Source organism: Varanus komodoensis, unplaced genomic scaffold, assembly GCF_004798865.1.
Source record: "Varanus komodoensis strain SLA01 unplaced genomic scaffold, ASM479886v1 scaffold52, whole genome shotgun sequence".
Taxonomy (NCBI): Eukaryota; Metazoa; Chordata; class Lepidosauria; order Squamata; family Varanidae; genus Varanus; species Varanus komodoensis.
This window is the reverse complement of record NW_025336114.1, coordinates 4276779-4289774: the sequence shown is the minus strand read 5'-3', so window position 1 is coordinate 4289774 and position 12996 is coordinate 4276779. Positions and strand designations below refer to the sequence as shown.

General features: G+C 39.6%; 1 protein-coding gene across 1 annotated transcript in view; it reads left to right on the top strand.

Moving 5' to 3' along the window:
- The first annotated feature begins 164 nt into the window (after nucleotides 1-164).
- The window catches only part of IPO9 (importin 9), a 48659-nt gene continuing 35827 nt past the window's right edge, over nucleotides 165-12996 (top strand). Inside the window, exon 1 of the mRNA XM_044447619.1 lies at nucleotides 165-488. Coding sequence (XP_044303554.1) covers nucleotides 338-488 — 151 coding nt within the window. The 5' untranslated portion in view covers nucleotides 165-337. The remainder of the gene's footprint in view (nucleotides 489-12996) is intronic.

Here is a 12996-nt window from a genome sequence, read left to right as displayed (position 1 = left end):
GCGTGGAGCGCTCCGCAGGAAGGCCATCCTTTTCCTTCACTATAAAACTTTTTTTTTTTGTTTCTCGGTAATTGCTTATACGGAAGTTCCACATGGACAGCAGGGGGCGCGCTTCGAGAACCGCTCTCAGCGTGATTCTCGCAGGCGCCGCTCTCTGTGTGCGAGCACGTCGTTGTGCGCGGGTTTGGCGCGCGGTGGCGGCAGTAGCAGCCGAGGCCCACAAGCCGACCGGTGCCGCCTTTTCCCCCTTTTCTCTCTGGCACGTTCTCCCGCGGACTTTCCTCCGCCCGCATCTCTCCTCCCGCCCGCTGCGGCGCTGCCTGGGGGCCACAGCGGAATGGCGGCGGCGGCGGCCGGCGGGGGGCCTGGGCCCGTGGCTCAGGGGCTGAAGGAGGCACTGGTGGAGACCCTGAACGGGATTCTGTGCCCGGTGCAGGGAGTGCGCGCCGCCGCTGAGGAACAGGTGAAGGTGTTGGAGGTGACCGAGGGTGAGTGTGTGGGAGCTGCTGCTCCTGCCCGCCTGAACTCCGAGAGGTGTGGGGGGGATCTTTTGCCTGTCCTGCTTCCTGTGGACTTTGGCCTTCTTAGCTTCTGGGATATTCGCTCAGTCGGGATATGGGAAGAGAGGAAACGATGGCGGAGTCTCCTCTCGTTTTTCAGTTCGGGGAAGATGTTTCTTTCATTGAAGCTTGCGGGAAGCTAAGTGATCCAGTGGTTCTTGAAGACAGCAAATGGGGGCTGGGAGAGAGTTCGCCTATCTTTGTTGCCCGTGGTTCCGCATTCATGTCAGGAGCCGCTGGTCAGTCGCCACTCCAGCGTCGGAGATAGCAAGCTTGCTTTCTTCTTCGTGGTCTCTGTGCATCACACATAGGGGCTCTGTTGAATTGAGGGATGCTATCAGTTCATGGGTGAATGGCCTAACGGGCTTCATACAGTTCAATTTTCTTAAACTTGTAGCATAAATATATGAAATAATGTGTTAAGAATGCGTTTTATTAAGATCATCCGATCCAAATAAAAACGTATTGAATCTTAAATGTTGAAATGGAAATGTTTCTGAAAGAATTTCCTGTCTGCTTTAGGGTAAATGGTACCTTTGTATACTACAGCTTCAGAGCAGAGCAGAGGGATAGAAAATATCCCTTTCCCCATATCTCCTTTGAAAAATTGTTATGTTCACTGTGCAAGTTAGCTTTATGAGTGGCTTAGCCCCCAATAGTTCCATATGATCATGGTGGAATTTAGCAGACCTACATGTCTGGATGGCAGAGATTGGAAGTGCTGCAACTGTACCCTTTAATTTCCAAATTAGACTGACTAGGTTTACTCTAAGAAGTCTTAACAGAGTTGGAACTTCAAGATTGAAATAGCTATGCCATAATAAAATGCTTTTGTTTAATGTAGAGTGATTAAATGTCATGATTCTGTTTTGTTAGAACTGACAAAGCTATGATTAGTTATAGCAGGATTCATTAGCTTTTCATACGTGGAAACAAAAGATCTGTCTCAACATGGCTGTTAAGTATGAATGTATTAGTTATGCTACAGGAATGCATTTCTCTTGCTGAAATTCTAAAATTGAAGAATTAGCATTTAGTTTATTCATCAATCTGTAATTAAGAACAATTGTTATAATATTTGAAAGTTGCTTTTCATTATCAAATTGAAAAACAACTTTGAGAAATGTAAAACTTTGAGAATTGTACGCCTTTTCCCTGACCCCCTGCAAAGACAAGGATAAGAGAGCAAAAGTTCCTAAAGTTCTAACATTGTACTGCAGGCAGTCAGAGCTGCTGCTGCATAATGGTATTGTGGACATTGGAAGAAAGGTGGAACTTGAATGTTTCCACCAAAGTGGTTCTTATCAGTTGAGAAACTTCAAATTGTAATAGAGCTTTGTGATCTATGAAAGATGCGTTTTGTTTAGAGACAGGGAGCAGGTCGGAAAAGTCAGTCCTACCTAGTCAAAGATAGCATTTTGAAAATTTCCATAATTATTTGAAGAGAACAAAGGAGCAAGATTGGACTCATGAGAAGGACTTCTGTACTGTATGTAAGGTATCTGCAAGGATGACGCTAGGTTCATGTCAGGAGTTTAGAATTTAAGATAAGAATTACATTTTATATTTTCCTTGCAATGTACAGTGCTTCATATATAGCTTTCTTATTTACTAGTTTCTTTGCTTAATTATATTAAGGAATGCTGTATTAATATATATTATTATTTTGAGGCACAATCCTTTGCATGTTTAGACAGAATAAGAGCCTATAGTATATATAACTGATAAATCCCCAAAGGTCTAGGACTTGTTCTAGTGCAGTCTTCACTACAAGGAAAACTTATTTAGAGTTGCAATAACAAAAGAGCCCTGTGACACCTTAGAGACTAGCACGTATATTCTAGCATAAGCTTTTTTTGGACCATAAGACTTATTGCTTTTTCTACATGAGATGAAAATGGCAGCTTCTGGAAATTGTATGACTCTAGTAGCTGCCAAAATAGGTTGATTGCATCCTAGAAGATCCTGTTCCATCACAAGTGAGATTTGCTCCTTCTACAGGTGTTAGTCCAGAGTTTGAGAAGCTTTAATAGCAAGGCTTGACTTGCATTAAGTGATTGTATAATGTCATAATATGGGGAAGAGCCATCATGAGGCATTGGATTCCATCTAACCTTTGCAACCCTCATTCACAGCCATCACACTATTAGATTTTTATTCTTCTCTTTTGGATAGGTAATGTGTTTTTACGGATTGTATTACAATGAAACTGGAAATGTAAGCAACTTGGCACTAGTTGGCCTCAGCAGTTACTCAATTGTTATTCCCCATCTAAAGATGTTCAAATTGTCCTACAAGAGACATGATCCTAATGTTAGTTAGCCAGCCTTGCCATGTGGCAAGGGACAGCCATTATAGAGGGTTTCGTTCTTTCCCATCACTCAGATTTTAAAACTGGGGCAGTTCTGGACCTTTCGCTGTTCATTAAAGCTCTAATAACCAGGATCCCTCCTTACAAACTCCACCTGGTGGGAAAGCTGTGACTCTGAAGATTTATTGAATGTTGTTCATACCATTGAGATTAGGCCACCATGAGTCATTCTACATGGAGTTGCTCTTGAAGACATTTCAGAAGCTTCATTTGGGGCAACATGTGACAATGTCGTTCCTATCAAGAGCTTAGCTATGGGCACATGATTCCAACATTGTAGGGCAGGGGTGCAGTGCAGTTTCAGGATGAGGCCAGATTGCCCCCTCACCAGGCCCACTGCAAGACAAATAGCATCCAAGTGCATGGCACCATGCCATGATGTCACATCAGGAGTGTGACTTTGCCTCTTGATATTCCCCTTTTCCTTTGTTTCTGTTTCAGGGAGGCATGGCATACCTTGCTTCTTTTCAGCACAAGAAAGGAATGTGGTCAGTGTTCAAGGAGCAGCTGCCCGTCCTGGAGTGGGTGGAATCCCTAGCTTTGTGTAATTTCTAGTACCACTTTGGACACTGTATGCTATACAAAGGTGTTCAGGCCATGCCAGAAAGACAGGTCATTCTTCCTGGCACAAGCCATGTCAGACTGTTCTGCATTCCCATTCTCCACTTTCAGATTAACTGAGAAGCTAGTGGGATTCCACTCTGTCATTGGAGAATACTGTGGGCATGCTACTGCTGGGACACTGCCCAGTCCTGCCACCTTGCATCTGTGATCTGGTGCTGCAGGGCTCAGCTCTTTCCAGGATAGATCATTCCCACTGGTCTGCAACTCCTGCGCTTGTCTCCAATTGCTGATAGCACTGGGGATGTGGTGTGACCAGACTTAGATGATCTGGGCTTTTCCCAGCTTGAGCAAGTCCTGCCACCCCACTTATGTACTGTAGCCTCTTATCTCAGATTGAAGATAACAGTGGGGGATACTTTTCAAGGAGTTTCTTCCAGAGAAGTTTTGTGGGCTGGTTTGGGATGCATCATGGCCCAGAGATTTTGTACCTTGTAGGCTATAAGAATGATACAAATTAGATATAGATAAGCATGTTAGAACATAACAATACTGTCTGTAGGGATAGTGTTATCAAAGGGGCAATATCTCACATACATTGCAGATACAATTTGTATTCACTGCACTGTGTTAAATCCACCACTTTTTTTGGTTTTGTAAGCATGTAGTAATGGGCTCAGAAGTCTGAGATTTGGTGGAGAGGTTCCTGAAAGGGAAATGATCTTTTGGTCCAAACCTTACTTAAATCTCTCCCCCATAGCACAATCTTGTGCATGTTTAATCTGAAATAAGTCCCAGTGTGTTCAGGAAGAAAGCACAGAATGGCAGCCTCAGTTAGAATATTTTGAGAGTCTGCTGCTTAAATTTTAAGTGTTGATGCATCTGGGGTGGCAATAAAACTCTAGAAATCCCTATGTAGAACAGAAATACAAAGAGACAAATGTTTGTATCTGATAAATCGGTACCCATAGAAGAAACTGGTTTTGCATCTAACATATGAGAAACTGGATGGTTTGAAAGACGGAGGTGGCTTTGATGCCTTTTTACTTAAAGAAATAAAGCTATTTATTTGTGAGAAATGACAAAATGTGTTGACTTCTTACATATAGCACTCATTGAATGGTGAAAGGACATCGCATACATTTTCGCTGATCTTTACTGTAGCCCTATCAGTTAGACTGGCATTTTCATGTTGTAGATGGGGAGTTGAGTATTCTTTGCCTGAGGTCACTGTGCATGTTTAGACAGAAAAAGTCCTAGCTGGAGAATGCTGGGAGTTGTTGAACCTTTGACTGTTTAAGCATGCATAGAATTATACTTTTAGTGAATTTTTGACTGATGTTACATTTGAATTCCTTGCAGTCTTAGCAATTGCATTATACCAACTCTCAAAATTAAGAGTTACTGGAATTATCTTGAGTACTGCATTATGTAGACCTTTAGAACAGGGTATGCAGACTTTAATTTTGCATGGCTTACTGGGTGTACTAGGTGATTCTGAGTGCAGGTAAAAAATCTTCATTAATCTTTATTGGAAGAACATAAGATCTACCTAGTTCAGTAATCTATCCAACAATGTTGGCAACACACAGGCACTAAAATATCTGGCTTTGCTGGGTACACAATTTAAATGCAGTTGTACCTTCAGTGCATTACAGGAGTTTGTTGCCTTTGCACAGATAATATAGTTTGACCTTTGCTCTCAAAACTTATTATTTGTTTTCATTTATTTCAAAATATTCTCGTCCTGCTTTTCTAGTTCAGGGAAATACTCAAACAGCTAACAAAATATAAATCAGCATACATATATGCATTTAAACACTCATGAACACAAAACAATTTTCAATCACAATAATAATTTAGAATGGCATTGCCACTTGTTGATGCTCTGCATAGCAAATAGCATCACTCAGTAAACTTCATTGAAAGATGTAAGCTTCCTACTGACAGAACCAAAGCACCTTTGCTTAGGAAGACACAATGTAACTTTGGTGGCACAATAGAGAAGGTCTTGTTCAACATGCCTCCCCTCTTTGTTTCTGATGGCAGCAGAACATATGGTATAATTTCCAAAGTTGCCCGCTATATTTAGGACAGGTTTTTTTATCCATTCAAGTGGCTCTTGACACCTAGCTCTATTCCATTTAAGGTATTGAAGATCAAAAATAGCACTTTGAATTGAAACAAATTGAAAACAAATCAAGATGGGATCATATCAGAAATGATGCTCCAACCTGTAAGCCCAACTTAACATCTTGCTTCAAAATGCAGCTGCCAGCTGAAATTTCTGAATTACCTGTGTAGGTGACTTCACAGTAATTTAATCATAATCAGACTTCTCTTAAAAAGGATGCAACTGATGAACCAGCTGAAGCTGTTAAAAGCACTCCTGTCACAGCCACTACCCTCCAGGTGCAGAACTGGATCTAGGAGCATTCCAAAACTGAGAACCTGATTTTAAAGGGGATAAGTATGCTCATCCAAAGTGGATCGTACATAGACTTTCTGGTTGCCATATCCATCAACAAACTGTTTCCATCTTAATTAATTTTAAGTTTGGTTACACATATTCAATCCAAATCTGATACCCAGAACTGGTTCAGAACCTCCACAGTTTTCTTGAGTTCAGATTATTCCTAGTTTACAATTACAAGCAGCTAGTGACCATATAATGATCCACTAACTTGGAATTTGAGGAAGAAGTTGTTTTCCAATTCTCATTTGAAGTTTTCTGGATCTCTTCCAGTATAGCCTAAACATTGTTCTGCGAAGAGAGCGAGCCCTCGGGAATCAAGATTCAGTCCTGAGTATATGATGTTCACTGAGCCTAGCTGATGGAGCCTGAACTCAGATAAAGGCCAGTTGTGCAGTTTTTACTACTAGTCTTGGCTTTGGTTCCACAACTAGCTTGATGGCTAAAGTACATGTCAATCAAAATATTCCTGAATGAGAGGAACTCTAACAATAGTACTTCCTTTGCTTTGGATGGCTGTGCTCCTACCATAAGAACAATGCCCCATCAAAATTCAGGAGTATTTGAAGGGAAAAAAACCTCCTTTAAAACCTTTCATTGTAAGCTTAATATTGTTCCTTAACAACATTATACTTTGTACACCCTGCTGCATTTATAATTAATTGAAGTAAAAGGACTCATGAGACGAATATAAATATTTAGCTGGCAAAAAGATGTAATTTTTGACAGATTATACTAAAGGAAAAAAGAAGAATATCAGTATAATAATTGGCACTTCATTTCTGTTGTGGGTAGACAAAGTGAGAAATTTAAAGCAAGGTTCTGGCACCATGATTCTCTAGTTTAGAATTAGCTCACATCCATGAAGACTTAATGTTCTTGTAAAAGTTATTTAGTCATGTTACCAGAAGCGCAATTAAAAGAAAACTATTATTTGCAGAACATAAACAGATACAGTCTAGCCATTAATTAACCTTTCTAATTTTAATATGCAGTTATAATGTGAGTTAAATGGGAAATGTTTGGAAACTTAATCCTTTCCAATTCACTGAGCTGTCCATGAAATCCTGATTTCCATATGAAATCCTAGGCTGCCCCTGTGAAGAAAGCTGTAACTTTTGAGGAGGAAAGGATGTGCTTTCTAGCTGAAAAGTATAAGGTTACTATTACATAATTTGGCTTATTAATAGACCGCTCCCAAAAGTCATTCTTCTTACAGAACTCTTTACCTGAGTTCTAGGGCAGGTCATCTTTCATAAAACAAAACTAATTACTGTGTGTACTCATAACAAATGCAAGAAGTGAGAATGTTAAACACTTGCCTGATTGTACCAGAATTCCTACACTTGTGCACTTTGGTATTTCAAGCCATATGTATTAGGTCCACATATCACGTGTTTCCTGCAAGAAACATTAGTATTATAATAGTGTAAGATTCTGTTGGTTTTGCAGTGTAAAGTGTGGAACTGCCTTTTGAAGGGCATAAAACATTCCACTTGCTTCAGCTCCTTCTTTCACCCGAAATGATGATAAAAGCAGTCTGATTCAAAACCAAAATTGTTTCTTCTTCTATGATATTTTTAAGGTCATACCCAATGGTGGTGTTCTGCCAATGGAAAGGCAACCATTTGTAAAACAGATTTCACTTCCTCCTTGCAGGCTGCTCCATAGGATCGGAGAATCTTCAGGAGCAGATTTGAGTGATGGCAAGGTAGTAAAGCTGCAGGGGAGGAGGACACTACTCAGTAATCCCATGGGGGAGTTGTGCAAGTCTAACTGAGTTCAGTAGCAGCAGATTACTAGGTTTTAACACTTTCAGTAATTCATATGATAAAGTGTTAGTATAATTTGTTCACTACAGCAGCTTGAATAGCTGGCAGCAGTTGTACCACATGCATTGGATTTGTGGAGAGGAGGAGCAATGCAGATGTAGGGATGCAGGAACTTTTCATCTTCTCACACACTTTCAGTAGTCTTTGGTGGACTTTAGATATGTTTCTAAAGAAGTGTGACAGGGTGGCATACTAAGGGAGACTTCATATACCATAGAATCATAGAATAGTAGAATAGAAGCAGCCAAGAAGTCTGTCAGGTCCAACCACCTGCTATTGCAGGTCATCAATTTACACCATTCCACTCAGAGGACTGCCCAGTTTCTTTTCGAATGTCTCTTGTATGGGAGAGTCCATGACCTCTCTAGGTTGAGTATCTAAGGAGGCTGCAGTTTCCTATAGGCTTTGTTTGCTTATCAGTAACATTGAAATTAAGTTGCAAGCATTTGAATGCTGGAGAGAGAGTATGGTTTCCCTTACAGATTTCTCGGTAGACTGGGCCACAAATAAATTCTTAGTGGGAATTGCCACTTTGGAACTGCCCTACTACCATTCATGAGTCTTCATTTGCAACTGCCTGCTCAAGCAGCTGTTCCACAGGCTTCCATATACACCTAAGATAGGTGATCCACTAGAAGTTCTCTAGAATAAGTCTTCTAACATTAAAAATTTGATTTTGTAGACAGACTCCAAGTTACAATGTCCACAATGAATATTCAAGCTTTAGAAAGTGCATTTTCTCTGGACAACTCTTTTAAAAATATGTCAATATGTAAAAACACATAACACAATTATAATACTTGTTTAGAACAAATGTTCTTGTTTAGTTCAGTTCATGTATTTATTCCTATTCATACTTTACAAATTAACATCTATTTCTACCTATCTCTGTCTGTGGATGTCTTTGCAGTTGACTAGTGCTGCTTGTCCATAACAATTAGTTGACCTTGAATAAATGGTTATGTAATGTTTTATTTCATTATGTTTTTGTTTGTATTTTTTGTCATCTGTCTTCAACTTATACTGGATATGTGTCTTTTAGCATCAAATACCACCATTCATTGTAATTTCTATACATTGTGCTTTGGATTGCAGTTCCTTATTTAGGTTTCACAAGATGGATGAGACTTATGTATAATTCAGACTGTGACAGTAAAATTGCAATAACAGTTCTTTACATTACTAACCTATTCTTATTACTTAGTACTATTTAATTTAAACATAGGAAGAATTAATGATAGTAGTACTCATATTTGGGGAGAGAAAAGAAAGGAGCCTGCAAACCTTTATGGTTGTGCTGACTCCATTTCTGATCTATCTTTAACTTGCTGGTGAGAAGGTATATTTAATTATTTGTTTCTTAAGACAATTATTTGACATACCTTTTGCCTACAGCAATTCATGCATCATATTTTCCCTATTCCACCTTTGTTTCTTTCTAAAGAACTGCAAAAATAGCATTAAGTAATCACGCCTTGGGGAATTGGAGAAAAGAAGTTGCCGAGATGGAGTTGGTAGGAAATAGCATTGTGGGACTACAGTATGCTACTAGAAAGATCAACAACAGTTGCACAAGATTTGTATACCTAATTTGTTCACATATATTCCCAACAGTTCCCCTCTGGGATGCACACCTTAATGTGTTGAAAGTGTCAGAGAAGTTGAGAGTAATGCTGTTAGGAAGCCAGACTGTTTCACTAGGCTGGTATCCTAGTGGGGTCACGCAAGGAGAATGGTCAAAGTGGAGACATCAGAGGACAAGTACAAATAGTACTGTCACTAATGAGATTTAACCTCAAAGGGAGTCTAATGGCTAATACGCACAGAGGTGGAAGGCAAGTCTGATTCTGTACAACACATACAATTTGAACATAGAATGTGTGATGTATCAACCAAGGCAAACTGGAAACCATAAGCATGAAATGGAACACTGGAACATTACAGTATTCAGTGTAAGCACACCAAAGTTTGTTTTCAGTCAAACAAACAAGAAGTGTTTTACTTTGGAAATGACAAACTTGTAAAAAATGAAGTAGCTCTTATACTGAGACAAGACATAGCACAGGCAGTAACAGACCAAAATGCAAAATCCACCTGAACAATATCAGTCAGAATTTGTGGGAAATTTATCAACATAACCATTATTCACATCTATGCTCCCACAGCAGATGCTGAAAATGAAAAAATTGAAAACTTTTATGCAGGTGTTCAAGAGGAAATTGATAACGCAACAAAGCAAAGACATTCTTCTGTTCCTAGGTGACTGGAGTGCAAAAATAGGAAATAAAGCAGAATCAAACGTTGGGCAATTTGGCTTAGCCATCAGAAACAAAGGAGAATGACACACAGAGCCCAGGGAAGTCAAGAATCTGTTTATCACAAATACTTCAGAAAACTTCAGAGAACATAGTTCAGAGTCAAAGAACTATATATGTGGACATCACCAGAAGGCTAATACAGAAATCAAATAGACTATGTAATTGGAAGGAAGAAATGGAGAAGGTGTATTCTCACTGCCAAATCAAGTTTGTGAACATACTGCAGTAGTGACCATGAACTTGTAATATCAAAAATTCAGAGAAAAGCTGAAAAAAATACCAGTAGAAATATTGTGCCAAGCTACAACTTCAGTAACATCCCTGAGGAACTTAAACTCTTTATTTTCTATACCACCGAACAGTTGAAACTCTCTGGGTGGTTCACAATAGCACTTTAAAAAATACAATAAAATATACAATGTTAAAAACACATTAAAACATCAAAAAGTTTACAATGCAACATTTAAAACCAACAGATTTAAAGAACAGACTTGCATTGCTTGGTTTATTTAAGCACGAGCCAGAAGAACTGTGGACTGAAACCAGAGGCATTATTTGGGAAGAAGGCCAAAAGACAATTCCTGTAGCAAAAAGAAAGAAAAAGCCTTGAATAACAGAAGAAATGCAATTGCTGAAGACAGGCAAGAAGCAAAAGCAAAAGGTGACTGAAATAGGGTCAGAATCTTGAATGCAACTTTTCAGCAACTATCATGTAGAGCATCACATGTTCCTTGAAAAAATGGGTGAGTCCCAGCACTGGCTTGTCATGATGTGTAACCTGTATCATGGACAAGAATCTGCTTTTAGGATGGAATACAGAGAAACAGAATGGTTTGCCATAGGCAAAGGTGTCAGACAAGGATATATTTTATCTCCCCGTCTGTCAGTCTGTATGCAGAGCATAGCATAAGGAAGGCTAGCTTAAAATTAGAGGCAGGTGTGAAAATAAGCAGAAGACATACCAATAATTTAAGATTCAAAGATGACACCATACTACTGGCAGAAGGCAGTGATGGCTTGAAAGAACTGCTAATGAAAATGAAAGAGCTGCAGCTGAATTTTAAGAAAACAAAAGTTATGACCACAGAAGAATTACAGAACTTTACTGCCAACAATGAAGAAACCGAAATTGTGAAAAGTTTTACATATCTTGGTTTAGTCATCAATTCAAATGGAAACTCCAGCCAAGAAATCTGAAGAAGGGCAGCAGTGAAGTAACTAGAAAAGTGTAGGGACATTTCACTGGAGACCAAAGGCAAGATAATCCATATTATTTTATTCCCAATCACAGTGTATGGGAGTGAAAGCTGGATGGTGAAAATACTGACAGAAAATTGATGTGTTTGAAACATGGTGCTGGAGAGCTTTGCAAGTACCCAGGACCAAACAAAAGGCAAACAAGTAAGTCATATATCAAATCAATCCAGAAGTTTCCCTACAAGCAAAAATGAGAAAACTGGGACTGTCGTATTTAGGACACATTGTGAAAAGGCAAGACTCACTGGAGAAGACAATCATGCTAGGGAAATGAGAAGAAAATGAAGAGCAGATATGAGATTGATTGAATCCATAAAGGCAGCCACAGTCTTGAATTTAGAACAGTTGAACAGGGCTGTCGTGGGCAGGTCATTTTGGAGGACTTTCATTCATGGGTTCTCTATAAGTGAGAGACAACTTGACACCATATAATAACAAACTTTCAAGAGTATCTAGTGCAGTGGTGGCAGCGAACCTATGGCACGTGTGCCACAGTGGGCACGCAGAGCCCTCTCTGTCAGCATGCAAGCCAAATTGCCCCAGCATCATCCCAGCAGCCGAGCATCGGATAACAGCGCACATAGGGGCCATGCACATGCTCTGAAAGGAGTAGCAGCACCAGGTGATGATGTCATGAGCTACGACTCATTAGGCATGACTCGTCCGAGCTTTCGCATGGCTGGTCAGTGTGCTGCCAAGATATATATATATATATTTGCTTGGACTGGCTGTGAGTTGTTTTTTCTAAACTAAAACCTCAGTATTCAGGTTTTATTGCAGCGTTGGCACTTTGCGATAAATAAGTGGACCTTGGGTTGTAGTTTGGGCACTGGTTCACCATCACTGATCTAGTGTATGCCAAAGTGAAAAAACAAGAGGGACAGCCTGAATCATACAGTCCTGACTGTGGGTTGCAAAACTCTTCCAAGGAATACTTTACTGGCTCATCAGGAACTTCTGGTCCACATGTAGGAATAACAATAGCTATGTCTCCATACTCAGGAAAGGCAACAGCTGTGGAACAGTTAATAATGCCATATTCCCAATTAGAGCATGACTCGACCAGACCATGCTCACATATACTCTCTGAAAATTATCCAATTCAAATTTTTGCTCTGAATCAGGATCTTTGGTCTCCTAAACATTTCTTATATAATAATTCATGGACTGGAAGTGACTTGTTGGAATTACTTATTTAGCATGCACATATATGTTAAAACTGCATTTTATTAGCTTAGTTGAACTTATTTTGTTTAAAGTGTTTATTTTAAAAGGCAATGCATACCTAAACAAAGTCTCAGTTTATACAAGAGGAGAATTCTGTACTTTCAAAATCATTTGATTAAAATATCTGACATGTAATAGCTATTAAAGAATGGATAGGAGTGTGTGGGTACTTGGTTTTTTGCTGTTCTTGTGTATTATTTGTTTCCTCGTCTTGAGTAAAGGGTTACATGTATAGAAAGACAGGGCTAGATGAATCACCAGTTGGAATTAAGATTGCTGGGAGAAATAGCAACAACCTCAGATATGCAGATGATACCACTCCAATGGCAGAAAGTGAAGAGGAACTAAAGAGCCTCTTGATGCGGGTGAAGGAGGAGAGTGCAAAAGTTGGCTTGAA